The 27,997-nt window shown below is 38.9% G+C and overlaps 1 protein-coding gene across 2 annotated transcripts; it reads left to right on the top strand.

Moving 5' to 3' along the window:
- Nucleotides 1–23,310: 23,310 nt before the first annotated feature.
- LOC147887367 (uncharacterized) lies at nt 23,311–26,615 on the top strand. 2 transcript variants are annotated; one of them, XM_087394822.1, is made up of 5 exons: nt 23,311–24,898; nt 25,114–25,191; nt 25,314–25,379; nt 25,532–25,597; nt 25,936–26,615. In XM_087394822.1, the coding sequence occupies exons 1-5, from the start codon at nt 24,050–24,052 to the stop codon at nt 26,119–26,121; spliced, it is 1,245 nt and encodes a 414-aa protein (XP_087250948.1). In that variant the 5' UTR covers nt 23,311–24,049; the 3' UTR covers nt 26,122–26,615. The 2 variants fall into 2 exon arrangements, with proteins under 2 accessions (XP_087250948.1, XP_087250947.1); XM_087394821.1 differs by having other exon boundaries at nt 25,517–25,597.
- Nucleotides 26,616–27,997: the final 1,382 nt, after the last annotated feature.

Genomic DNA, 27,997 nt, shown 5'->3' with positions numbered 1-27,997 from the left:
CATTACTTACCCCCCGGTGAGCAAGCACATGCTTTCCTGCAAGCTCTTCAGTGCTTTCACGTACTTTGTACTGCCCACGCCAGCCCCCCTGCTCCCTAAAAGGCCAGTGGCACTACCGGCGTTGATCTTTCTCACAAATTCCGTGGTATATTTGCACTGCTGTCTACGATCCCGCAGCTCCCACCTCCTGGCCCTGCAGAGCTGCAAGCAACCACATGGGCGAATCCGAATGCGCACCTGGCTTCTTGCACATGCGCTTTCAACCGGGCTGTGTACCTTGTTGTCATTCACGCCACGGGAACTACCATGACGGCCAGTCATATCGGATACAAGTGCTTGGAAGTTGGAGGACAGCCTCCAGTTTACTCCTGAGTGAAGGCAACGGAGTTGAAAACAAGGGCCCAGAGCTCAGTCTTGGGCTTGTGGCTAGCCTGGCTTTTGAGTTTGTACAGTCTGGTTGCCATCATATTTGGTTATGATATGATCCGAGTGGGACTGTGGGACTATGCAAAGATTCAAGAACAAGAAAAAAGCGGCAAATTTACCGTACCCTTTCAATAAGTCAACACCACACACAAAACCTTGCAAATTACAATGGTTCTTGTAATCTAGTCAACTCAATACATAGAATTGCAAAACTTTCATTGCTTTCTAAGCGTGCCAAACTTAGCACTCACACCCCAAGAAACACATTTTTGAATAGACACGCTCTCTCTTTCCCATCCCCCCTTCAGACCAAACTTATTACCTTTGTTTCTCAATTCTTCTTGTGGCATTTGGACTTGCATGGTAGTACTCCCTTGGCCACTCTAGCTTAGGTCCTTCGAACTTTGATGATCTCTTTTTGGTGAAGAAAGGTCAACGCTTACACTAATCTTATAACCAACTTGAGCCTTTTCTCCATTGCATGTCCTAGTTTGGCCTTGTTTATCTTCATTAAATTCCATGTCTTACTAAATTAGCCTCCTTATTCCTTGATGGTTGAAGGGTGTACTTTCATGTTTTGCATATGGTACTAAAAAGGTTGTATGTTTGGCTACTGTCCATGTAGTTCATAGCTCTCTCCTATTCCAAAAAGGGGTGGATGGGTAGAAGCCGCCATGGTTCTTGCCTAACAAGGCAACGACAAATGTTTACCCTCTTGTGCATGCAACGTAGGCCCAAGGTGGGTGTCCCTCGTTAGGGCCAAATGGGTGGATGAGTGGGTGGATGAGCATGTTTTCTTTTTCTAACAAAAGGGGTAGATAGGAGTCCATTTGTGTGCCTCAGATCTTTAAGTGAACCTCTTCATCAAAAACTACCACGAGATTCCCAACATTTCTATATTATCCTCCTCTATCAATGGATACCTTTAAAGACGCCAATGCGTAAAACATGACAACTTGAGGCTTGTAGCAATGCCTTCCTCTTTTAAAACATTTGACCCACTAAGTCTCCAGCATGCATACTCTATGCACACATTTTCTACTTAGCTTTAAATGCCATGAATAAGTGGTTCATAAAAGGATGCACAGTAATCTTGCTTTCAAATAAGGGAGCATACCTTGGTTTCAAACTGGATAATGCTCCTCATCTCTTCCCTTCTTGGACTTAGCATGACTTGATGGCTCTCTTAAGTATATGTGCTACTCCTAGAGCCAAGCACACCCTTTTCCTTTCAAACTAGTCACCATTGTGTCCTCCCCCCTTTCTTTCCCTTTTGTGGCAAGAGGAGCCATGCTTCCCCTTACTTTGAATGGAATGATGTAAAAGGTAAGATACCCAAACTTCTTATTTTGAAAAACCAAAATGCTATTTGGATGGAATGGCAGACCAAAATGCTATTTGGATGGAATGGCATCATTTGGGGAAAAAAATTTATATCATAGTATTAGTATTTATTTTCTTCATCCATATCAAGGCCAATATGTAGTGTAATTCACTACTCTCCCCCTATTTATTATCACCTAAATTTATTATTCTTCAATCATAATGATATTCATGCTGTCTACTTAATGTTCCTATGCTTTTTTTGCTAACCTTAACTCTCATGGTAGGTTGCATTCCAAAGCAATGTAGGATGGAAAGGGAGGTTGTACACTTATTTTCCATATCCACATGATGTGACCAATATATAGAGAATTTCATTCACATCTCCTTTCTATTTACGTTTTCATGGATTCTTTGCAATGCATGCAACTATTTTAAGATTGCCTTGCTTACCTTCCATAGTACATCCTTTTATGATTTAGAAGTCGTTGGAAAGGACAAGTTAGCATGAGCTCACCATACACGTTTATTAATTTTTTCATTTTAATGAGGTAAAGATTATATCCCATCTTTTAATGGCATATAACTATTGTTCAAATTTTGTCAAGCCATTCTCATTTTTCTACCTCTTCAAAAAAGAAGAAGATATTATTTATGATATTGGAGACAAATGCTGAGTAATTTATATTTTTAAACTTACTTAAATAATAATTTTCAATTAAAAACAACAAAGATTTCTTATATGTAATAGCTAAGCAATAGCTATAGGTAGATTCTCGATATATTTTATGCATGTCTCTTTAATAAGAACAAGATCCTTTCTTCAAAAGGCATATAAACCTTGTATTGCAATACATGTCCAACACAAGGTGCAAAATACAAAATGTATGAGCTAGGATGTCTCAAACTTTAAAACACAATACATGTATCCCATGGTTTAAAAACAAACTTCTAGATGGTTTCCTTTTAGGAGAAACAAGTACATTTGTATTATAGTTTTCACTTGATGGAATTTCCCTTCTTACCATGAACATTAACATGTAATGCTCTTTTTTTCCATGTATGTCTACAATATTCCACAAAGGAGGGATAGCATAGTTTTGTTTCCAAGGCCTTCTAGCAATGCCTTAATAATTCAAGAATATAATTAAAAAATGCTTTTGGGTCATATTTGATAGTACCATGAGTTAACTGAGCAAGGAAACTCAGTAGCTATTTTTTTAAAAACTCAATAGCTTTTAGTAATATATATTTTAATTTTACATATCTCATGTTTCGATGTCAGTATTCTTTGTAGCATGCCATAAGCTACACATTCTACAATAAGCTTCAGCTAAGAAATGGCTAATTTTTCATAGTATGTGCTTTTGTGTATTAGTGAAAAAGTGGGTTTATCTATTACTTTAATTACATTTGAAAATGTTGTAACACAATACATTTTCAAACAATATCTGTTGTGATCCATAAAAAAATTAATATCTTATGATGCATTTATTGTCAGTATATAATCACAATAATTGACAAGAACAAATTGGATTATGTACGAGAATAATCCACAAAGCATTATAGTTCTCCTGTGTGTTCAAACACTATTATAGGGACTTTAGTTTGGCAGTTTGTCTCTCAGACCCCATAATCAGTCACACACTTCTCAAAATTTGAGCAGATTCTCCCTCCGTGAGGCCTTTATCTGCTCCTACTTGTAGCGCAAACCTAAGGTGTTAAGCATCATTTTGGGCCAATTTTTTATGCTTGGCTCTCTTTTAGGGCTAACCACCCCTTTAATATATTCGGCATTCTACTTTTAAAAATTTTAAGAAAAAAACATGATCCATATAATCTATCACCAAAAATTGATTGAGCTAGTTAAATTTATGGGCATCACTCCCAAGTCTCCTCATACCAGTGTTACATTCAATACCTCTCTCTTGTAAATATTTCTACCAATGTGCTCAAGTTTGTTTAACTCTAGAACAAGTTAGCATATTTAACAAATCCCAAGATTCTCATTTATTTATTTGTCAAGATTTGTTAGAATACTTTTTTTAAGTAGTATAATAAGTCTTATTATCAATATTATAAATATTAAGGGTTGATTTGAATCATAATTCAAGGTTTAGAGATAAAAATATAAATCATTATTGGCTTCAAAAAATATTTACCATCTCTCTTCAGCTCCCCTCTCAATCATTTCTTTGCATCTTTGTCTTTGGACTTATCCACATGGCTCTCCAATTCCCTAGTCAAATAATTTGTCACTCATAGTTATCCTCTGTAGATGTCTCAATGGTGGGAGTTCTAAATATGTCTCCTTTTAACTATATTCAAAAGGTAATCCCATAGATCTAGTAGAGTGGAGTTATACATTTTTTGCTAATTAAATGTTCATTTCTAATTTGTGATAGCACTTGAAAAAGTAGGCATGCCTAAAACCTACCTAAAAGAGTTTTTTCTTGGATTCTACCATGTCCCAACAATTACATCCATGTGAGATAGGTCTTTCCTTGAGAAACTATCAAATACAATGTTGGTCTATAGATAACTTTAATCCAAAATCATAAGGATCCACCACAAATACTTATTGCCATATCTAATGCACAAGTCCCTTCCCTTCCTTGACACCAAAGTAACAATAAGTCCCCCATTGTTGTAGTGAGGTTTATGTTATAAGTGGCGTGGCCTACATGACACCCAAGGGGAAATGTCTAGATGAAGAAAGAGAAGAACAAAGAAAGTGTGCCTAGGGATCATGGTTTCATAATATATATATATATTAACTTGCCAAAATAGTTACAATTTATAATATTAGTTGTCATAACGTAGAACAAAATAGGGTTCTACCTATGGCTTTCTACTTTTATAACCAAATTAATAATTCCAGCCATGACTTCACTCTTTTATCCTATTAGATTGTTGATCATACATTTTTGCATCTTTTATATTGTATTCATATAATTTTTTACTTCCCAACTAGTATGATTATGCTAAACTATCCTATTAAAAATTCTTTATATGTATGCACTTACTTCTCTTGTTCTAACCCACCATTTAATTTTGGTTGGTCTATCCATTTTCAATCTTAGGTAGTAGGAGTGCTTGCAGGAGTAACACTAACGTCAAATAACTTACTTTGTGGTCAGTTGTTTATCAACGATACTATGTCATTCTCACAAGAAGACTAGGTTAGCATCAACAAACTCTCAAAGATAATGGAGATGTTCTACATGGTCTCTGGCTCCAAATGCAGCTACACTAATCTATTCCTTTCTAGAAGAATAAGAAATGACCCCACCGCAAAATGGTTGGTAGATCTAAATGCAGCGTAGTGCTGTAATTGGCTACATAAAAGGCAACATTCACATGAGAAGTTGTATCACTCAATATTTCTCACATTTTGGCCACATAAATTTAGATATTTAACACTACTAGAAGTGCTTGATGATGAATTTTTGGACAAAAAAAAATGAAATTCAACATGCCTACATCTTAGGGCTCACATTTTTGAAATATGTTGCAACATGCTTAACAATTGCTAACATCCCTTCTACATCCTCTTAAATTACATGACGAGTGCATGACATTTTAAAAATATGTTGCAACATGCTAACAATTGCTAGCATCTCCTCTACATCTTCTTAAATCGGCATATCAAAATTATTTTATACGATGTTAAAATTCCTACCATTTTAGAATACTTTAATTCTTTGACCTATAAATCTCTAATGGAATACATTTCAATGTCTATAAACCCTCATTCGAACCCAAGAAGTGACATGGATAAGAAATTACTCCCACAAATTGTACTTTGATGGTATCTATTTTAATCCAAATCTAGTGTTAGAAGGTCAAACCATTCAATTTATCAATAGATTAATAAAGCTTTTGATGAACTCAAGTTTCCATAGGTCTAATAAGAAATTTTTATCGTTTCATATTTTGCATGTATCCATATTCTAAAAAACACATCATTGCATCCCCCATTTCCTTGCGCTTTGGATTCATGTATGACTTGTGATTTGTGTATGGTCAACAAGAAGGAATCATCTTTACATCCCCTTTCAAAATATGTATTTTCCATTAGTATGCAAAGATACTAAAAAACCACTTCATTCTTGTTCTCCAAAGTTATTATATGGTCAAGTTTCCATACACAACTCTAGGGAGAGTTTTCATAATGTTCCTTAATACTAAATAGAGACTTTGCAATTTCAATCATTTCTTACATTTACAATTGTCAAGTGCACATTTGGATCTTGCTCGTTTCTATGGGCTTAACATATTAAGATGACTTGGAGACCCTTTTATGTGTTGTGATAATCGAGCCGCTTCCCTCTACCTTTGTGTACATATACAGGTTGATGACCTCATTGACCAAACATATGCTTGGTTGGTTGACATGAGATTGAATATACTTAGCTAGAATATTCTTGGTTGATGAGATTGTTCACTAAGCTTGCACAAGTTAGCAAAGAATAAGATTTCTTGATGAGAACATTTATTGATTTCTCAATCCATCATCTCATCAGCTTAGGATATGCTTAGATAGGGTCATAAGACTCTTTTTGGTGCATTCTCTCTCCTTTAATTGAGTCTATATGTGTTGATCAGGCTGTGTATGTGGCTCGTAATGTCTAACTTCATCATCTTATTTTGATTGGAAAGTGTGTCAATTTCAAATGAGTGAGTGGCTTGCAATGTTTGGCATGATCACCTTGTCCTAACTAACATGTGTAAATACAAATATAAATATATAAATATTTATATTTATAAATATCATATATATATAGATAGATAGATAGATAGAGAGAGAGAGAGAGAGAGAGAGAGAGAGAGAGAAATCAAAGTTTGGTTTGCATCTAGCTTTTTCTAGATTGATCACATAATTTTGACCCCAGTATATATATATATATATATCATTTTATATAGGTATATTGAATAGAGTCCATGTTTTATATTCAGGTGTATGCTTGTATCTTTATGAGGCAGTGTATACCACATGATAACAACATTCCCGACAAAATGTGTGACTGGGAAAGCTAATCTCAATCATATTGGTTTCATATTATTGTTTTATGTTCAAAGGTTTAGACTTTTTATTGAAGTGTAGGGCCTTGATAACGGTTCAATGTTCAATGGTGTGTACTTTTAAGAGGCCTCAAGATATAATAGTCTACTACAAGTTTTATATGTTATAATTATTGTGTTAAGTATTAATGCGAGTTCAATAGTCTATTGTTTGTACCATATGTTTTTATTAGCCTTTTGATGATTTGTATTTCTTGTAATTATATTGCAATGGTTGGTTTGGTGTTTTATTTTTTAGGCAAGTCTTTCCCTCACTCTCTCTCTACCACAATCTCATCATTCCCCTCTCTTCCTCTTCTCCTACTAGCCCCTCATGATATCTCTCAACTAGCACCCTCATTCATCTCCTCTCCCTCTCCTCTCTCCCCCTATATTCATGGCCCTTTCTTCCCCCCTCTCATTTCTCTCATTGCTTCTCATAGCCTTTCCTCTCATATCTCTCCTTGCTTCTCGTTCGTCTCTCTCTCAATATCCCTTGCTTGTTAACACCTCCCCCTAGTTGTCATCAACCCACTCCCTTACTCCCGCTTGACAATGCTCATAACACCCCCCTTTCCCCCTCATTGGTAGCTCCACCCACTTGCGAGAAAAGATATAATGATTATTTCATGCTTCATATCTATATCCAAATACCATCATGCCACAAAGCTGATATGCAAAAAAAATCTTCACATGCCCACGCATAAGCTTGACCCACAATATATCATAATTTTTATGGAGGAATGTATTTTCAATGTTATCCTATGCAACAACTATATAAAAATTCAAGACCATGTTTTTGAAATACTTTATATAAACTTTAAAAAATTCCATGGAGCGCAAATGTTTGAAGCATAGAATATAGTGTATGTATTTTATCCTTATTTGCTAAGGGATGTAATTACTCTATGGGATATTGTAATTAACTATGAAATCATTATGTTGCCTACAAAAGGAGGGGAAAACCCTACAATATGGTTGTTAAAGTGGAAAGAGTTGAAAGCTTCCATCTATAGAAAAAAACTTGAAAGAGAAGGGACCAGTAGGAGCCATGGCATATGGAGTCTTGAAATATTTTTCAACCATGACTAGCAAGAAACAAGATGATATACATGTTGGTTAGAAAAGGGATGGTAAAGTTACATTTACATGCAACTCACAAGCATATGTACTTTTGGTATTCATTTTTCAAAATAAAAACATTGTGAATTCATGAGATTTTGGACAAGGCCGAAAAGAAACAAAATGTGGATTGAGTACAAGTAGTTGGTGCACTAGGATTCAAACTTATTGTGTCATATGCTAGAAAGTAATTACATGCAAAAATTCATGTAGTTGTGATTTGTTAAAAATTGTAAGAGTGATGCATAAAGATATCTATCAGTCAATATGGTCTAGCCCTACCTTAATAAAGGAAGTATCTAGGAGATGTTCATGTGTCTTTCTCCCTCCATTGGTACTTATTTAGCTTGGATAAATAGCATGTCAATAATGTAAGAGTCCTACATTGATTGAGTCCTCTCATCACCTAGTTGTGAGCAAGACTATTTGTTCAATGATTATTTTCCATCACATAATATTTGTAGTTGCATTGAAAGAGGTGCAATTGTGACACTTTACCCCCACATACTTGAATGCTTATAGCTACATGCTCAGTTTCATAGTTGAGGTGAATTTTTGTGGGTAGGGATAATTGCCTAGGAAAAGGCCACTTTAAGTTTGATGAATAGACAAATTCAAATTCACAATTGATGTGAATTTGTGTGGGTAGGGATCATCAACTAGGAGAATCCTTTATGCTACATGAAGAATCATTAACCAGTGCAATATTTCATATATGCTCCTTGAATAGATTTGTTGGTTTACAAAAGAGCTTAATGAAACATGTGCATGTCTAACAAGCAAGGTATACACCTGGAATACTTTGTTAGATCACTTAGACCAACATACACTTAGTTGGTTTTTTGGAAAAATGTCCAAGTTCTTCATTAATTGTCCCGCAACTTTTCAAGATGTGTTCTCCACACAGTTTCACATATTAGCACCCTAGGATAAATATCAAAGAGAGATAGATCCTAAGGCATGTGGTGCAAGTCATGGTATGAGAAGTATGACAAAGGAAAATCCTCTTGAGCATGCTATTATGGAACAAATCTTGAGCAAGCTACACCCTCACGCAATCATTGAGGACGATGTAATGAAACCCATCAAAGAGATGAAGGCATGATTTTGATTAATAATTTCTTTAGCTTATTAAATTTACATGGCTAAGTCTCCTTGTATTCATAATTTCAATAAATATGATTAATTTTTAAAGCACTTGTGTGTGGTTTATATTTATCTTGACATTTACTTTAGTTTCCCTTTTATTTCCTAGAAACATTTTTAGCTCTTATTATTTGCATTGTTTATATAAATAATTGTGTTTTATAATTGCCTTATGCATGTGGGGCTCATATTTATTTCCTTATTTATTTTAGGTTCCTTTCTAATTCTCATACTTTGTCTTTGTGACCATCTATGCAAGCTACATACAAGGAACAAGAGTGAGGTAATCATGCCAAAAGAGAAATGATATTTTTAGAAGATGTGACCAATGTTAGCTTGCATCCAAGGAGGAAGGAAAATGCACAAGCTAGCTTCTAAATAGTCCAAAGCACTTATAATAATTTGGTATCAACCCTTTCCTTAAACCTTTTGTATTTAATCCCACCACTAGTGTGGATGCCCTTTTTAATAGTATAGATGAGGAAGATAGTAGGACCTATGATAAAAAATAAAAAGTCATCTTAGTTATGGAGATGTGATTCGGTGGCCAAATCTTTTCCTAGTGTAGAGTTTTATATTAGCATTGCTAGCATTTTTAGGAAAATTTACCAAATGTAGAGTTTGTATATTAGCATTGCTAGCATTTTTAGGACAATTTTAACAATTTTAACTCTATAAATATTAGCTGACGTGTATTTTTGGGCAAATTTATCAAATATGAAGCTCAAAATTCTAGCCTATCCAACTTAGAGAAGCCTCTGAATTTTCCATTTGGCTAAATTTCGCCCATACTCTTGTCCCATTCTTGGCCTTGATGGACCTAGGATCTATTGTTAATATGCATGTTGCATGTCAAGCATGAAGAAGTGGATGTCAACAAATATTATTGTGCGGTCCAATTTTGAGATATGGAATTGCTATTTTACATACTCAAAATAGAAATATTGCTACATGCGGGCATGATATCATCATCAAGTTGCATATTTATGGTGCAATCTATGGTTAGTTTGTCTAGGGATTTCTAAAGGTACACACATCTACTAGTGCCATATTATAAGTTTGGTGTACTAGTATACATTAGCATATTGAATGTATTCAATTATACATATTTAAGCATACATATAGTACGATGGCACGCCAAAAGTGTTGCATACCTCCAATATGTTAGTATACTAAAATTTTGGTATGCCTACTTATTAGACCTATCCAATTTTGATATGTCAACATATTGGAGATACTATTAGTATGTTGCTATATTAATAGTATATGATAGATGGATGTGGGAACCATAAAAACCATCAAAATAATTTTCATAGATATATAGCACATATTTTATTATTATGCCTCCATCAAGAGTCATGACTATTTGTAGTAAATAATATTGAGACTATATCTCTTAAAAGATGTAGAGATATAAAAAGGGACTACATATCCTTCATCTACTCACCATGAGCTTTCTCAAGCAAGAAACTATGGGATTAAGAAGATACAAAGATATACAAATGCATTACATATCCTTCATCTACTCACCATGAGCTTTCTCTTGGTACCCATATTTCATGAGGAGGTATCATGCATGCCACATCCTATGATATTGTAGGACATCCACTTAGAAAAGCATGAAAAATGCACATAAGTGTTAGAGGAAGAGTACAAAAACATGACTGAAATAGAGTAGTTCAATAAAGTACTTAAACAAGTCAAGTTTGGTTAATCAACCATAATGGAGTTCAAGGTGCTTGTTGCAAAACCTTAACAAGTATGAATTGTTAAGTAGATACAAACTTGATATAATTGGTGAAAAAGAGAGTTAAATCACACTAATATATCAACAATTTTTAACGACAAAATATTGATATTCTTGTTTTTGAATTCATACGACAATGTTTTGATAACCTTTTCAAGTAACACAATCAATAATAAAAGTTAGATTGAAGGATGTGAATGTAAATTGAGCTTTAATGAATATTTTCATGAAACTTGAGATGATAATTACTAAATTAGTTTGGTTAAGACTTTATAACTTCAAAATTTCTCCTTAGTGGAAAAAAAGGAGTATTAAGCTATTATGATTACTATTGAAGAAATACCTCAATACTGTGAAGTCATGTTATAATAGCTTAGTACTCCTTTTTAGCAATCCCTAAAGTCTCACATAAATTGACTAGAAAATATTAAAAAATTTATTGTGTATGTGGACATATTGATGTATGTAGGTTTACATTATTTATAATTTTAACTTCTATAAAAAAGGCTTGCTTTTGCAAATATTAACTTGTGACCCCAAGCTTGTGACCCCAAGGTAATCACTTTATAACCACACAATACAATGTGTTACTTAATATTCAAATATTTTTAAATTGATGGGTGACTTAAGTAGATATGACAAGTTTTGTGCACGCATATATAAGGGTACTTTCAAATGAAACATTAGAAAATATATACATGCAAAGAGAGGTAAACAATTATGCAAAAAAATGTAGAATAAAATTAAATGTAGCTTTAATGTGTCTTCTCCTATACATGTTATATGGGATCATTGAAATGCCCATCTAACATGTGCATGAAATCGACACTTGTTTATATACTTGACTCACACTTGGGGTGGTCATGTAGGAAAGATGATAAGTGTATAATTATCATCCATGATGTACACATATCTTAAGAACATATTTATATCCTTATCTTACACATGGTGGGGTCACCTATGGAAAAAATGACTATCATGTGTATTCCACAAGAGGCAATTTTAAAAAAAAACGAGAGGCATTTTTAAATCATAACCTCATGCTGAAAAAGAATTAGCTAGGATGAGAGAGGGCCTACATTCAAGTTATATGCTGAAGAGGCACTAATTTATAACATTATACATGGGACTATTTTCCCCTAAGTCAATGTGTAATGTAGCACCTTCATGAGGCAATTAATTTGTGATTCCAATCATGATTATATAAGGTGCTAGTTTCACTTCAGCCAAGTAACACATAATGCCACATGTCATCTTGAAAGAAGTGCACTACACATAGAAGGACACTACAAAGTACCACTACAAGACATGGGTCTCTTTTTGATGGTTGTCTATCGGATGCTTCGCAGGTGCAGGCATGATTTCAATCATTGGGGAGTCTAGATGACAAAATTATAATAGGGAATGAGCATCAGTATGCATGTTGGTATAGGCATCGATATATACTAACGCCTACACCGACGTGCATATCAATGACTAACAATGCTTTCACCGACTTCGGTTTAAATTTTTTATACCAATGTTTTTATAGAATGTCGTTTCCAAGGGGACCCAAAATAAATTTTTGACACAAGTTTGAGTATGTACACCAAATTAAGATCAAAAGACTCATATATTGATGGTGAACTTAATGGACAAATTTGCAAAATGTCACTATAAAAATGAGAGGGCCAAACATAGAAAGCCTCGTCGATGTCAAAACAATCAATCAATAGCATTTACATTGACGGCTTCTTGTTGAGACAAGCCTTGTGTGCCAAATAAGTACCTATCAAGGTTTACATACAATCGATCACCTATATCATCATTCCCTACATGTCTACCTAAGACTTGATCCTCTAGTTCACCCTCTAGTTTTCACTCTTCTTCCTTAATGTCATGATCTCCACCTTCCTCCATTGTAGTGTCATTATTGTCACCTTCTTCGCAGCCCATATCATCAATTTCATCCTCTTCCCTAGACACATCGACATCATTATTTGGATCTATTGGTGGCAGCATCTCTGTATCGACATTCCTATCTTCAAAAATATGTTTGCTTCGAGGAGCAACTTGGACCACATACCACCATCTTGGATCCAAACAATCTAGATGAAAGACCACCTATGTTGAAGATGCATTAAGATGCCGTAATTATATTTATTTATTCTTAAGTACACACACACAACACACACACACACACATATGAACATCTACTAATAATTGTTTGAAAATGAAGATATCAGCTTTTAATCAATTCAGTAGTATGTACATGTTCACAATGATCAGGAAGAACAAAAGCATCACTTTTGTTGGTCAAATTTCCCTCAAGCATTATGATGACTTAGGTGCACTTGCTTGTACACGTAGTTGATGAGGTTTTTATTACAGGGACCATTCATAGTCGTTGGATGTTTTTCCTTGAACTATGCATGGCAGAGGGATGGCTTGTGCAAGATCCATTAGTATACATTATGGAGTTTCTTGCATTCATGAATCCCGATATGCCACATGCTTGGAACATCAAGGAGGATGATCGTGTCACTCTGAAGGTTCCCCAAGGTAAAGGAGTTGAAAGAAAGATGGGTAAAGAGAAAAGAGAGAAATTCAATAAGTTTTATGTCCTCAATAGTCCCGAGATGCAAACATGGGTGGAGAGATATGAAGAGGCCAAAGCAAAAAGAATAAAAATGAGATTTAGAGTCACGCACTAGCAAAGGGTTCCATATCCACTGGACCTTGCTCTTCTCCCCAGACACATGTCATATGATTGGCTACAAGAATCTCTTCGTGAAGCCAAAGAAGATGGAGCAGACATAACCAATCGGTAGTGAGAGCTTGCAGTTGGATATATGCCACGTAAGTTTCTTACCTTTCTACTTAATTTGGGTATTTATGGTCACAATCACTAAAAAATGCATCCTCATTTTTTAAATCATGTTCTTTTGTAGTATAAAAAGTACAGTGCATTATGGTCACATGGACGACATTTTCATGTGGAACGCATCGATTCAAGGAGAGTCATCTATGATTGTGGAGTCACCTATGATTGTGGAGTCATAGCTAACTTCATACAAGATAGCTAAGCAAGTGCTTCTGATATCAATCTTCTCTCCTCACAGTTAGATTATTTGGGACCATACGTGACATCTATGAAGTTGATTTTAGACAATTTAGTATTTTCATTCTTGATGTCAAATGCTTAAGAACTATCTACAATGGTCCCAATGCTACAGTCAGGAGAGACATCTTGTAGAAAGATTTTCTAACATCTTCCGATAAGCATCCTCTCATTGTAATTGGGAGGATAAAGTACCTAAGTAACAAAGGAGTTATAACAACGTATCACAATCATATAAGTTACATGAAAGCATCACAATCTTAGTTCTACTAAGCATTCAAGCTAACATGTAAAATGCCTATAAGACCTTATGCCAATCATGGGACTTGAGGCCACTAAGCATATTGCCCTTTGTAAATGCTCCCCTCAGGCAACGCATGTGTCCTATGGCTGTCTAAAAAGATGCAATGTCCGCCTTGACCCTTGCTCTACCTTGGAAATGATCCATGGTGCCTTTGAGAGAACAATTCTAGGAGGACACTCTTGGGATCCCGAACCACCCTCTGGAGTTGTAGAACCATGCTCTTGGGTTCTATGCACACACTCTTGGGGCCATAAGTGAGGCATCCTACCCATCTTGTGGAAGTCTTCTCACACTCCCCTTGTGTCTTTGTCACCAACCAAGTGTGCCCAAATAGAAGCCCCCACATTCTTGAAGATATGCATGGGATCCAAGACATGATTGATTCATAACTCATCAGGCCATATGGAAGCTCGTGAAAGATCGATAGCTGTTCCATACTAGGAGGAGGCTCCTCAGTTATAACTCTCCAGTGCTGAATCTAGCCACTTTCCCTCCTACGGACCGGTGGTGGATCAAGTTGACCTTCACATGCACGATGATCAAGTGGAAGGTATTGAGCATGACCTTATAGGAAGTGTCACGCATTCAAACCAAGACCACAGTTAGGATAAGCATGGTACCCTTGTATTTTAAGTCTTACATATATGCATGCACAAATAGGTTACTAGACATGCATAGATCACACCACAATAAAGCATAAAGATATCAATAGGCATGCACAAGCATGTGCTTGCACACTCCCCATGTCCTGGATAGTCATGCATGGTCCACATGAAAATTTCCCTGATGAAAATATCTATGGTCCACCTCGGGGCTCTAGAAATGTACACGTCCATGTCCCTTCTTTATTGTTAACCATGGCAAGATATTGTAATTTACCAAGACTATGGGTCATGTCGACCAAGATGTTGAGTGTAACCCAAAAGTGTTCACACCATCCATTGCGAGCCCAAGATGTAAATTGTGTGGCTCCTTCACAAAGTTCGGCCACATTTTTTCCAAGCAGCACAATCTATAGGGATCCTTGAAGTGTCATTGGTGGACCAGTGTGTAGCATGCCACATCATCAGTTGCACAATGGACTTCGATCTAAACATTTGCTGCATTTAGGGGATGATGGGAAAATCCTGGAATTGGGCATGGTATTTGGGGTAGGCAACAACTTCTGGAGCAACCTATTGCAATTTACATATCCAAGAAACCTTAAGAATGAGATACTAATTTAAAAAATTAGGAACGAGATACTAAGAATGAGGATCCAAACATGATTTGCACTAACCTCATCAAGGCTGAGACACTTGTGTCTAACTAGTCATACTTTGCCAACAAATTCAAGATCGAAAGGCAAGCTCATAGTTTTGTCATCCTCGCACCATCATACATGCGTGTTGATGCCAAATCTCGCATCATGGTCTCATGCTTAGACATCTCACCCCCATCTCCCGTGGTGCCTCCAAAAATAGAATCCATCATGTCTGCCATACCCCCCTCCTTTTCGAGACGATCATCCTGAGGTTCATCTGCTCAAAGTGTGTCATGGTGCATGTGCTTCCTCACTACTTTCCTCATCTTGTATAATGATGCAAGGTTAGTGTGTAAAATATGCATGCAATACAAATATTCATATGATCACTTAAATATCATTGGTTTACTGATGATGCACTAGCATGATGATCAATATCCTCTTCTAGTGGCACCTCTCCATACATATGCAAGTGGCACTTGACAATATGACACTGATGACGAACTCCCCACCTACAATGTGTGCAAGGACAAGACAATCTCTCACAAAGTCACTCCACATCCCCAGGAGGTGCCCCCATCTGATGAGCTATCACCACTCAACCTTTCCACCTGAATACACCCAAAACCATCCCCCCCAGTCAAGTCAAACACCCAAATCCCCTAGAAACCCCCAAACCCCCCCTCCGAAACCCAAAACCCAAAATCCAAAACCCCCTTAAAACCCCTAAACTTCCTTAAATCCCCCCTAAACTCCTCTAAATCCCCTCAAACCCCCTTAAACCACCCAAACCCCTTAAAGCCATCCAAATTCCCTAAACCCCCCCAAACCCTAAACCCTAAACTCCCTTAAATACTGAACACCCCCTAAACTCACCTAAACCCCCCTTAAATCTCCCCTAAATCCCCTCAAACACCTTAAATCCCCCCAAAATCCCCCAAGCCCCCAACTCCCCTAAACCCTAAACCCCTAGAACCCCCAAATCCCTGTTTTCTTGGTATAGACGTTGGTATATACCATCGTCCATATCGACCCTAATAGCAATGCCTCTGGTATATATAGTAATGCCAATACCATCAGTCATACCGATGGCATTAGAGACAAAACATGCTCCTTCCCTTCCTACGATGTCATTTGCATTTCATTCCTTGCATCCTCCCTCCTCGCTTTCAACTCGCGATCGCTCTCCATCCTTGCCTCCTCCCTCCTCCCTCCTCCCTTCACCTCCCACCTCTCCATCCTCTCCTACATTCTCCCCCTCCACCTACAAGACTTGCAAAAGCTCCCTCTCCACCTCAAGGTAATAATTTATCTCATCTACTTCTATTTGAAGTTCTTTTTTATTCTTTGTCTTTACTTTGTGTTTCATTCTCCCTCTCTTCTAGTTTCCTTCCCTTTCTCTTATGCTCCTCCCCTCCTTTCATTTCTTTCTCTCAAAGCTATGAAAGGAAAGAATAATCTATTGGAAAAAAGTCATGAAAAACAGGAGTAGGAAAGCACTACCTCTTGTTTTCATGCTTTGCTTTTGTTTGTAGGCTTCTCTTTGTCTCCTCTTCTTTCCTTTGATATGTTGCTTCTCCAAACTCCTTGTTTCACTAACTAGTTTTCTTAAAATGATATGTTTCCTCTCTTTTATATGGCAAAAAACATGAAACCTTGAGCAAGATCATCCATGGTCGTGCCTAAGACACATACTTTCTAGGTAAGCATGTGCTTTCTCTCCCTCTTGTTTTCCTCTTCGTGCATACATTGGCCTGCAGCTATTGATGGGTGTAGATCTCTCCACTCTTCTTACTCCTCTTTCTTTCCTACCCTTCTTTCACTTTGATCCTCCTTTCTTTTCTTTCTCTTTTCCTACCTCTTCTCTTTTCTCTATTTCTTTCCCTCAGTCGCTATTCCCTCTCTTTCACTCTTCCTCTCCACTCTTTTCCTCTCTTTCTTTGTCTCTTTCTCTCTTCTTCTTCTTATCTTTTCTTTCTCTTTTCTCCTTCTTTCTTCCGTCTTTCTTTTCTTTCTTTCTCTCTCCTTTCTTCTTCTACTTATTCCCTTCTTATTCTCTTCTTCTTTCTCTCCTCTCTTTCTTTCTTTCTTTTGCTCTTCTTCTCTCCTTCCTTTTCTTGCTCTTTCTCTTTCTCTCCTTCCTCTTGCTCCTTTTTCTTTCACTTTGCTCCTCCTTTGTTTTCTTTCTCTTTTCCTCCCTCTTCTCTTTTGCTCTCTCTTCTCTCCTCCCTCTTCTCTTTTGCTCTCTTTTCCTTCCTCTTCTCTTTTCTCTTTTTCTTTCATCTTCCTCCCTCTTCTCTTTTGTCTCTTTCTTTCCTCTTATTCCCTCTTCTCTTCTCTCTTTCTTGCCTCTTCCTCCCTCTTCTCTTTTGCTCTCTTTTCTCTATTTCTTTCCCTTGTTCTCTATTTCCTCTCTTTTTGTCTTCCTCTCCACTAGATTTTCCTCTCTTTCTCTCCTCTTCTTATTCTCTTCTCTTCCTCTTTTCTCCTTCTTCCTTTTCATTCTTCCTCTTACTCTCTTTCTCTTTTCTCCTCTTTCTTTCTCTTTTCTCATTTTTTACATCCTTGGTTTGTAATGTGTTTCATATGCCCCTACTTGTTTATTATTTTCCACCAGATTAATGGACAGTCCAAATCCCCGACAGTCTTCCCTAAACCCAAAACCTCTCCCTCATGTTGCGACCATATGCATTTGGATTCCCTGTTCCTCCATGTCGCAGAGAAAATAAAGCATGATGAAGAATGGGTGAATTTAAATGTGGAAGTGCACGTGCGTGGGTGGGGTTGATATAGATCTTCAAGGGAGGAGCATTTCCTACAAGTTACAAGATCCCAACATGAGGACCCTTTGCAATCTTTAGAGGAACCGATTTGAGCCCAGATTTGATAAATTGGACACTGTAAGGATTGTATTGAAATCTTCTTAGACTCTGGGTACATCATCCAAGAAGAGTACCAGTATATTAAATAAGATGTGCAAGATGAGATCCCGATTAGTGACACTTTTAGCCATGAGGAGGACGATACGAGTGATAGTAATGCAAAGCAGTAGTAAATGTTTTTCTTTAACATATATATAAGAATGTCTCTTTTGGAGACCAAATTTTTTTACAGATCTAGATATATGATAATGCCTTTTATGGAGATTAATTTTGTTTATCAATAAGAATTTTGTTTAATGCAAATAGTTACTACTTTTATCGTTATTTACTATTGTTGAGCCGGATGGAATGCATAATATAAGATAGTTGTAGGCAATATAGTTTGTAATATATGATGGTAGGGTTTTAGTAAATTGACCTTGAGTTTTAAGTAGCAAATTGTCCTTACATTTATCCATCCTTAGATATGATGGTGGTCTCTTTTCAAAACATAGAAGAGTAAAATGTAAGTATTTATTGTTTTTTTTGCTTCTTATTTGATTTTGTGTTTGTGTTTTTCTAATCCCATTAAATTAGATAGATCATCATGTCACACGTCCGGAGAGCGGACTCTCGGTGATCATGGGACTCCTCGTAGGAGGAGAGCTCATGGGCTCTACTCTCTAGAAGAATTTGATTGCACTTAGCCAACTCCTCAAGAGACTAGCCCTCGTGGTACTCCTTAGGGCATTACCCCTCGAGGGACTCCTTTCCTACTCCTTTGCTAGCAGCCCATGGCTTTGTCAGGAGTCCTAATGAGTTTGTGGTAGCCATGAGTGATGCGGAGGCATGCTCGGGGGGGTCACTATGTATAAACCCTCTATATCACGTGCGTTCAAGGCCTATATTTAAAATCCCTTATCCGTAAATTTTTTCATTAATAAAATGTACCCCTTCTCTATACAAATCTGTAAATTTTTTCCAAAACTATTTTAAATAGTCCCTTATGTATATTTATTTCTGTAAATTTTAGGAATAAAAAATATCCTTTTGTTGAACTCACGTGATAGGGTTACATATGATGAGTGACCCCCCCGAGGAGGCATGGAGGTTTTTTTCATTTTTTTCCAAGAGGACCTCCACTATTCCCTCTCCTGCACCCTTGGGGGTAGATTGGGGACATTGATGGCTTACTCAATAGCCATCCCCTCTTGTACCTTCCAAGGGATCATCACCTAGGCATCATTGTCGTAGGTCCAGAAAGAGTAGTAAGGGTCAAGACTATTGTGGTGGCATGGGAGATGTAGACGAGTTTGCACACTCCTAGTGCTCCAAGTCTCCCCCTAATCATGAGACACAATTTCAATATGGTCCCTTTCCCTTCCCTCTCACAGACTGCAGTACCCCCCGTACTGCTCGCTCCACCCTTGCTCTACCTCTGCTACTCCCACTCTGTGCTCTGGCTCTGCTACTCCATCCACTGTGCATGCTTCGGACTATGTTTTGCCCGAGGATCTCTCCTACCTCATGAACAATGTTGGGAAAGTTGTAGAGGATACGGACATGATGCAAGTCATAAGCTATGTGAGGAGGTTGATGAGCATGCACTTACCCAAGGATATATTCAAACCTTGGAATCAACATGACAATAGAGCCAAGGATGCCATCATAGATGCCCTAAAGAGAAAATTCCCCAACCCTCTCGAGTATGAGTTTGAGAAAAATGCCATGCTTACACACATGGGAGAGCTCCTAAGGTCTCATAGATACAACTTAAGGAAGGCTATTAAGACAGGTAAGCCCAAGCTAAACCAAGTTGGGTGGACTCGAAAGATTGGAAGAAAGAAAAGGAGTTTAAGGAGAATCCAGAATCATGTATTCGCGACTTAGTAGAGGGCGGCGAGGAGACACCTAGAGATTGTAGGTCCTTTGCATCTCAAGAGCGGTGGTAGACTAGGCAATAAGGCATGGGTGGTAAGTACATATTTATCTTCTACTAAATATCTAATGTATTTAGTTGTTCAAATGTTTTGTTATTCATATCTAACCCCTTGAATTTGGATCCACAAGAATTTATGATTGGTAGGACTCTAGACGACGATGAGTATAGAAGGGTGTTCAAGAATAAAGCCAAGCCATAGTTTAAGGAGAAGGAGCAAGAAGGATATAGAATCAATTGGAAAAAGGTAGCAGAGCATCATGTGAGTATACCATAATCCTCATCGTTGTCATTTGAGTATCATCGTTGTCTTACAATCGACTCTCTTATCTTATTTCCTAACTTGTTTCGTTCTTAAGGAGGCAACTTTGACCCTTTCGGAGATCCAAACTTGGAGATTAGATCTCAAGAGGAAGCGGAGAGGCTTGCAGAAGAGGAGGATGAGGGATCATGCCTATGCAAATAGGTCGAGGATGAGGAGGGCGAGGAGGACGAGGAGAGTTTGGAGGAGGAGTAGTAGGATAGGACATTTAGTCATTTTGTATTTCAACACTTTTGCCATTTTGTGGCACATTACTTGGGCAGATTTGCCATTTTTTAGCTCGGTACTTTTGCCATTTTGTAGCACATTACTTCGGTAGATTTGCCATTTTTGAGTTCGATACTTTTGACATTTTGTAGCACATTACTTCATTAGATTTGCCATTGTGAACTTCGGCATTACTTTTTCAATTTTGTAGACCTTTTTTGTAACATTGTAACATGATTTTGTAGACCTCTTTTCTAACATTGATCATGATTCTAATGAAAAATAAATTTTGTGGGGCAGGATGTGGGAGTGAAACAAGCCCCATCCTGCCCCACAATGTTTTTTTAAATTCTATTAAAGCATCGATATATATTGATGCCTATACTGACATTTGTAGTGTCGATATATACCGATGTCAATACTGACATTGAGAACATTTACTGACCAACATCCATACCAACATCCTTTCTTTACAACGTACACATCGACCGACATTCCAACACTTTTCACTTGTTAAAAAACAATTTTTTTGTATTTAGCATCGGTATTGGTGTCAAAGATCGACCTGTGTCTTATAGTGTACATCCTACAAAACATTGCTTGTCCTCAATTAAAAATGTGTACAATAGTGGTAGTAGCCTGCATGGCATCATCTGTTCTCCGTTAGAAATAGGTTGGTGGTGCAACAAGTTACAATCTATATGATGCCATGCATCCTTCCTTAGAAATGAGCACAATACGATAATAGGATACTCAACCCTACTAGTGGCATGAAACAATGCAGTTAGCACTATAGCATGCATGGTGTCACATGCTCTTCAATGAGAACCAGCACGTTAGTAGTACTAGCACATGGCACAATTTCTATGATGAAAACATTCAATGTGGAAGTTTGCAAAGTTGATGCTTAGAGTGATGATGCTAAGCACCAACATGCATTTTGGGAGTTTACAAGAAAGGCCTAAACTGATAGTCTTATGAAATTAGATGACAAGTTGAAATTTGGAACCTGCTAACATGATGCTGCTAGTGAAATTTCATGCCACTTCAAAATACCAATGAAGGTTCATTATGATCTTGTGGTTGGCTTTGTATCCTTAAGACTTCCCATTTATTGGCATAACCTTATATGCTCCCTATATGATTTTGTAATGAGTTATGCTCGATCATGATTTGACCTAGATTGCTATATCACCACCATGGATGCCCAAAGAGAGGCACCCCCATTATCTTGGAAAAAGTTACCTACAATAGGAAACTCTTATTAGAACACCCATAGACCTCGTATTGGCCTTCTTGTATTAGAACACCTCGTAAGGGCTACTTTCCATTGGGAAAGTAGCGCTTCAACCCACTTTACGAAGATGACTATATTGTTGTTGAACCGAGGATTGTTTGGTCATTACTAGATAGCGTTCTCATGATATCTCTAGGGTGTCAACATGCAATGGAAACTTATCCACATAACTTCCACCTTTGCTCCCATGGCTTGGGTTTTTGCTAGTTTGTGGTTTCTTTGAGCTTTAAATTTGCATAGCATGATAGGCAAACTTTGTACCATACTCTTGTTTCAAGTTTACCTATAGGCTAGGCCCGAGCTATGTAAGCTTTGCCTCTTCTAAGCTAAACAATAATATTGTACATTTTCAGTATGCTTATTCAAAGGTCGTATTATAAAGATTGTTATCTAATTACAATCCACTCCACCCATTTTTGTTCTTGTTAGAAATTGAGGTGTGGAAACACTATTACAACATTTAAAGCAAATGATAGTGACTTGGGCCTATAGGTAGGTGATTGTGTGTGCTCTAGTAGAATGTCTAAGAAACATCTTGCATAGTCTCAATTAATGAATCAATGAAAAAATGAATATGTTGTGTGTGCATGGAGCATAGAAGGGTAAGGAAGGGGAAGGGGAGAGGAGTGCCCCCTAGTGCCAAGAAAGAATAACATTTGGAGTGACTATATAGTGGTAAGTTGAGCTCTCTCTAGACTCTCTCTCTCTCTTCACTCAATCGAAAGAGATAAGATTTGCCCATGTACCTGAACAATATGAGCTTGGTCATGAGAAAGATAAGCTAACCTCCTTTTTCTTCTCGAGCGAGGGGATCACCTCACCTTATACAACAAGCTTGAAAGAGCTCAGAAGAGGACTCCCGTAGTAGGGACACTTGATGGGCGCTGTCCGCAAAGAGACAAGGGGGTCCTCGAGGAGGAAGGATTGTTCTCAATGGAGCATCCAGGAGCAAGGTGCAAAACGTCGGTGAAAGAGGGGCCAGAAGGCGATAGAAGAATGGAGAGAAAAGAACGTTTGGAAAGGAGAAGGGGAGGGGGTGTTGTCTTGTCAAGGAATTCTTTGTCGGGGAGGGGGTCCAAAGGGTGCCAAGTGGAAAGACACGTGTGGCTATAGGGCACGTCAGCAGGCTAGTTCTATCGTCAGCTTTAAGGCCTTCACTCTCATGTGACTGCTGCATGCCTTTACTACTAACACTACAACTCTCTCTCTCTCTCTCTCTCTCTCTGGCTGTGGCTACGGCTATGGCGGTCTCTTCCTCCTTCAAATCCCCCTCCGGCGTCCCTCCGTTCCTCATTCACCTCTCCTCGCCCCCCTCCTTGCAGTTCTTGCATCAGTTTCTGTAGCTCCCTCACCCCCCCGGCCCTCTCTCTCATTTCCTCCTCACTGTCTCTATCGCTCAGTTTCTCAGCCTACATCCCACAGCTTGCCTTTCCATAGCTTCTTCATAGCTTGGGTCACTTGTAGAATTACGTGTGAAGATTCTTAGCTTCACCCCCTGGCGAAGTTTGCTCATCTCTCGAAAGCTTAGCTCCCCTGTAGAAGAAATTACCTCACCCTTAGGTCACCTCTGGACGTGGTTAGCTCTGTAGACGGACTTCCCAGCTCATGTGTAGAAGCGTAGCTCATCTGTAAAACCACGCTGTTGATCTTGTTGAGGGTCAAGCGGATAGCTTCGGCACTCCGATTGGTTCCCGTCAGCTTCATGTCTTCCAATCTAATGGCTCTTGCGCCGTTTTTGAGCTTCACTTAACTGGCCGCTGCGTTGATTTCACACCTCAATGCAAACAGAGAGTGTTCCCTTAATCGAAGCTATCAAGTGAGTTTCTGAGAAATTAATCTCTTTGTTGTTTGGTGACCTCCGCTACTTGACAACACGCTGCACCTGAGAATTTCGCCCGTTCTCTGTGTTGTGAACTTGCGTTAGGCGGCGTCGAAGATCGACCGAACAATGAACCGTGAACGAATTCCCGATAAGACAGCCGATGTGACAGCCAGAGCAAACCTGAATAATTACCGTGTAGAGTCGACTCATCAGTCACCTTCTGCTAATGAGCAGAATGGTGCTGAGATGTATGCCGATATGTCTTCAACGGAATGCAGTCACTCAATTGCTCGCTGCAAGTTTTCAGAAAGAAATGGGGACACCTGCTGCAAGCTCGCAGAAGCAATGGACAGCTCCTGCGAGTTCGGGATACACGCCGGGACAGATGCAAACGCGGGTTCCTACGCAGCGCATCCAGAGTGTAACGGTATATCGAGTCCTGCAGACATCAGATCGGATATTCAACAAGCAAATCCGGAATCCGAAGATAACAAGCTTCCATCCAAATCTACCCGAGCGTTTGCATGGAACATCCAAAGCAGCTCTCAATGTAGGTCGCACATGGCTCGGGAAGCTCACTCAGTATCGGAATCTGGATGGACTACATACTTGAATACATCATTCGATAGTTGGGCAGGTTCCCTGAGTGTGATACTCAGAGAAGATTTTTCAGCCGAGCGTGGAAGGCATCCTTCCAGAGTCGATGAGGGTTGCGAGGACTCCTCGACAGCCTCAGACGCATCTTCTGGGCCTGAGCAACCTTTCTTCGAGCAGTTTCTTGAGCATGATTTGAAAGAGCAACGTTTTCCCGCGACAACATGGTTGAAAAGGAGCGGCGATGCTATGTTGGGATGTATGAATTGTTCGAAAGTGTATCGATCGAAACGTGGACGACTTCAAACTAGCCAACGGGAAGCTACAGTACCTGGATCAATTCTCGAAGATACTGCCAGCTCTCCACTACAGCTCGCCTTTGTAAGCTATTACACTAATCCGTCATGTCCTCTCTAGCAAGACATGGTGATCTAGGTTGGCTGGTGAAGCTTCAGACGAGCAAGTTAAAGCTTTGCCTGCCCACCCAGTTCATGATTTTGTTACAGTTACATGTAATGCACAGTGATGTAATGTTACCGATCTTTACAGGTTGCACTGTTGATAATTATCATTTCACTATTTTGTTGCTTATCCAGGATGCGGAGCCCGAGAGAAAGATTTGCGATACGCATCGTAACAATACAGGCACAATGCTCTCAGGAGTTTCTCCTGCGGTGATCCCCGAACCCCTCCAGAACGGTGACTGGTAGAGTAGCTCGCGCACGGTGTTTTGATGCTTACAGTTGGTGTTTTTGATTTGCTACTAACCAGAACGAATTTCTGTTCCTTGTTCCAGTGCGTCGCAGACGCTGTGAATCAGCGGTTGACGGAGTTAGAGACTCTCGTACCCCCGATGAAGCAGGTAACGCATGATCCGTGCTGCGGCGTTTGCTTCGTACTGTGTTGAAGGAATTACAGATGGACTGCTCAATGTTTGCGTATAGTTGTCCTGATTAACAGCACGTGCTTTCTTTGCAACTGATTTGATGAAACGGCTAGCTGCCTGAAACGCAGGCCGAGTCAAGGGAGACGCAGGAATTGACTGTCGACTATGTTCAAGCATGTGAAGGAAAGGAGAAGGTATTGTAGCTCATCGTATACGACCCGTGTTATCCTGAGAACTGGGATTTCCGTTTGCATTTGCAATCTCAAAGTGTATTTGTCAATGTCGTTGGAAGCCGCAGCATTGGCTATATGGATTAGCGAGAAGCGAAGTTTTATGATAGTGCAGATTTTCTCTGTTATTGGACATTGGCGAATATCAGGCTTGGTGATGTTATAGTGTCGCTTGTAATGACGAACAGTAACTGGAGAGGCGTTCAGAACACGGTACTCACAAGTCGATGCGACGTAGAAAGCAGGCATGCGTTCAGGCTTTTGCTCTTTCTTCTAACGGCGAACTTTCGTTGTGATTGCAGACGAAGGAGAAGGCTAGATGTGGAAAGAGCGAGGGCATGGGTTGGACGGTGGGAAAAGGCGACGGGAAGGTGGCGGAAGATCCGAAAGCAGCCGAAGCGCAGCAGCACGATACAAGAGAAAAGCATGTGTTTGGTGCCGCTGTCAGTTGTGAGAAATTCTGTATGGATGCAGTAGTCTACTCATAGTGCTGTGATCGATGAGTGGATCGATTCAAAGTTGCTGAGGAAACCTATGATCTTGTTGCGTCTAGCTAGTGTGAGCAGATGTAAAGTGGGAAGAGCCTCGTTGGATGGCAATATTACAAGATCAAAATCAAGTTGATGTCAAAGACTCGAAAGCCTGGTTTGAGATGGTTTTGATTACACGCAAGTGATACGGTTTTCGATGTGTGCGTTGTTGCGAGAGGATTGACGATGATCAGTCTGATTCAGGATAGGAGACAACTCAGACGAGAAGTACGCTCTTAGAGAATCAATCGAGAAGCAGAAGCCAGCTGCAAGATACATGTCAAGCTTGCTTTGTTGTTAAAGAAATCTAGGCAATCAATCAACGTCGATAGCCTCGATGCTCCCTAAATACTGCAGTCTACGACTTCTTACTACAACAACAAAATAATATTATCTGCACGTCTCCTGCATCTCCCAAGAGAGAAGAGTAATTGCCTTTCATGTCGCAAGATCAGCTTTCGTAAGGTCAATAGATTTTGCTTTCTTTTTTTTACGTCCAGCTATCCCTGATCCAATGATTCGAAGAAGAACCACGCCCCGGAAGGTTACAGTGTCACAACTCACAACCCTACGATCTTCACGACGAACCTTAGTATAATCGAACGATATTTGAAATACTCCTGTCGTTTAACGATTGATGCCAGACTCACATGTTATCCAAACGTTGGCGGCAATTATTTATGTTATCAATATGTTGGCGGCCATTATTTACGGTCTCGGTTCTTGCAAATATCGAGTCACTGTAGCGCAGGAGACCCCTCGCTTGCATATGCGCAGTGCGCACAGAATGCAGAAGCGATTTCACCCTGAAAACAACGAATAACCTAACGATTTTTACCTTCCGAATTCTGCCTAACGATTGGTGCCATTCGCAGAATTAACAAGAGGTTAAAACGTAACCATATTAGAGATGCATATTATGCAAAGATATTATTCGTTAGGCACTGCCGGACTGGGGAGATGCAAAAACATTCGTTGTTGCAAGCCTGCCATTATATCGAACACTTTACACTCCCAAGTTCTTCGACAGCAGATATATATAGACATAATTAGTTTAGACTTGTGTATGCCATCAATCTTTCGTTGTGACTAGGAAGACAGAAGTCGCACGAACGTGTTTTCCCACAATTCTTCCCCCATTGTCTTTGGAGGTTCCAGTAAAACGAGTTATACAACTACGTAACAACAAAAGCTCCCTACTTCCAAGTCTAAAGGCTCCATCTTGGGCTACGATCGATTTGCGGCGCCCCAGACAAGTCGATATATGCGATATACTTATGTCTGGTGTGCTCATTCTTTGCGGCCGGAACGAAGGTAGCGCCTAAAGTTGAGAGGAGTAGTCACTGTGCGATGAAAAGAACAGTGGGAAAGAAGGTTGATTGACGCCATGCAAATGTCGTTCAGCGTGTGAGAAAATTTGTGGGTTCCCGAGGAAAATTAGTTGTAGAGGAGAAAGGGACGATCTGACTGCGAACGGCCGAATTTAGTATATTGTGAAATGGCGATGTATATGTTGTGCGATTGTTGTCCATGATCATGTGAGAAGAAGAAGACGATAATGATGGGTGCTGCTTAAAGCCCCTGCGATTCGATCATTGGGTGGCAGGAAAAAAGAAAACGCGAAAAACCGAAATTTGTTAATAAAGCGCAGCAGCACGCGAACCTCCCCCTTTTCATTCACATTGTTGCTTCAGTGCTGTCGGGAGAAACCGTCACTACAACTAATATATATATTATAACATTTCATTGAAACTCCTTCGTTTGTCGTATCTATAATGTAAGTTTCCTAGAATTGCAAAATGGAAGGTTGATGTCTCGCTGGCTACTCTCTCGG

Source organism: Dipteris shenzhenensis, chromosome 23 (genome assembly GCF_047967505.1).
Source record: "Dipteris shenzhenensis isolate YYH24624 ecotype China chromosome 23, Dip_SZ_1.0, whole genome shotgun sequence".
NCBI classification, from domain to species: Eukaryota; Viridiplantae; Streptophyta; class Polypodiopsida; order Gleicheniales; family Dipteridaceae; genus Dipteris; species Dipteris shenzhenensis.
The sequence above is the reverse complement of the archived record's forward strand: the minus strand, read 5'-3'. Positions and strand labels throughout refer to the sequence as shown.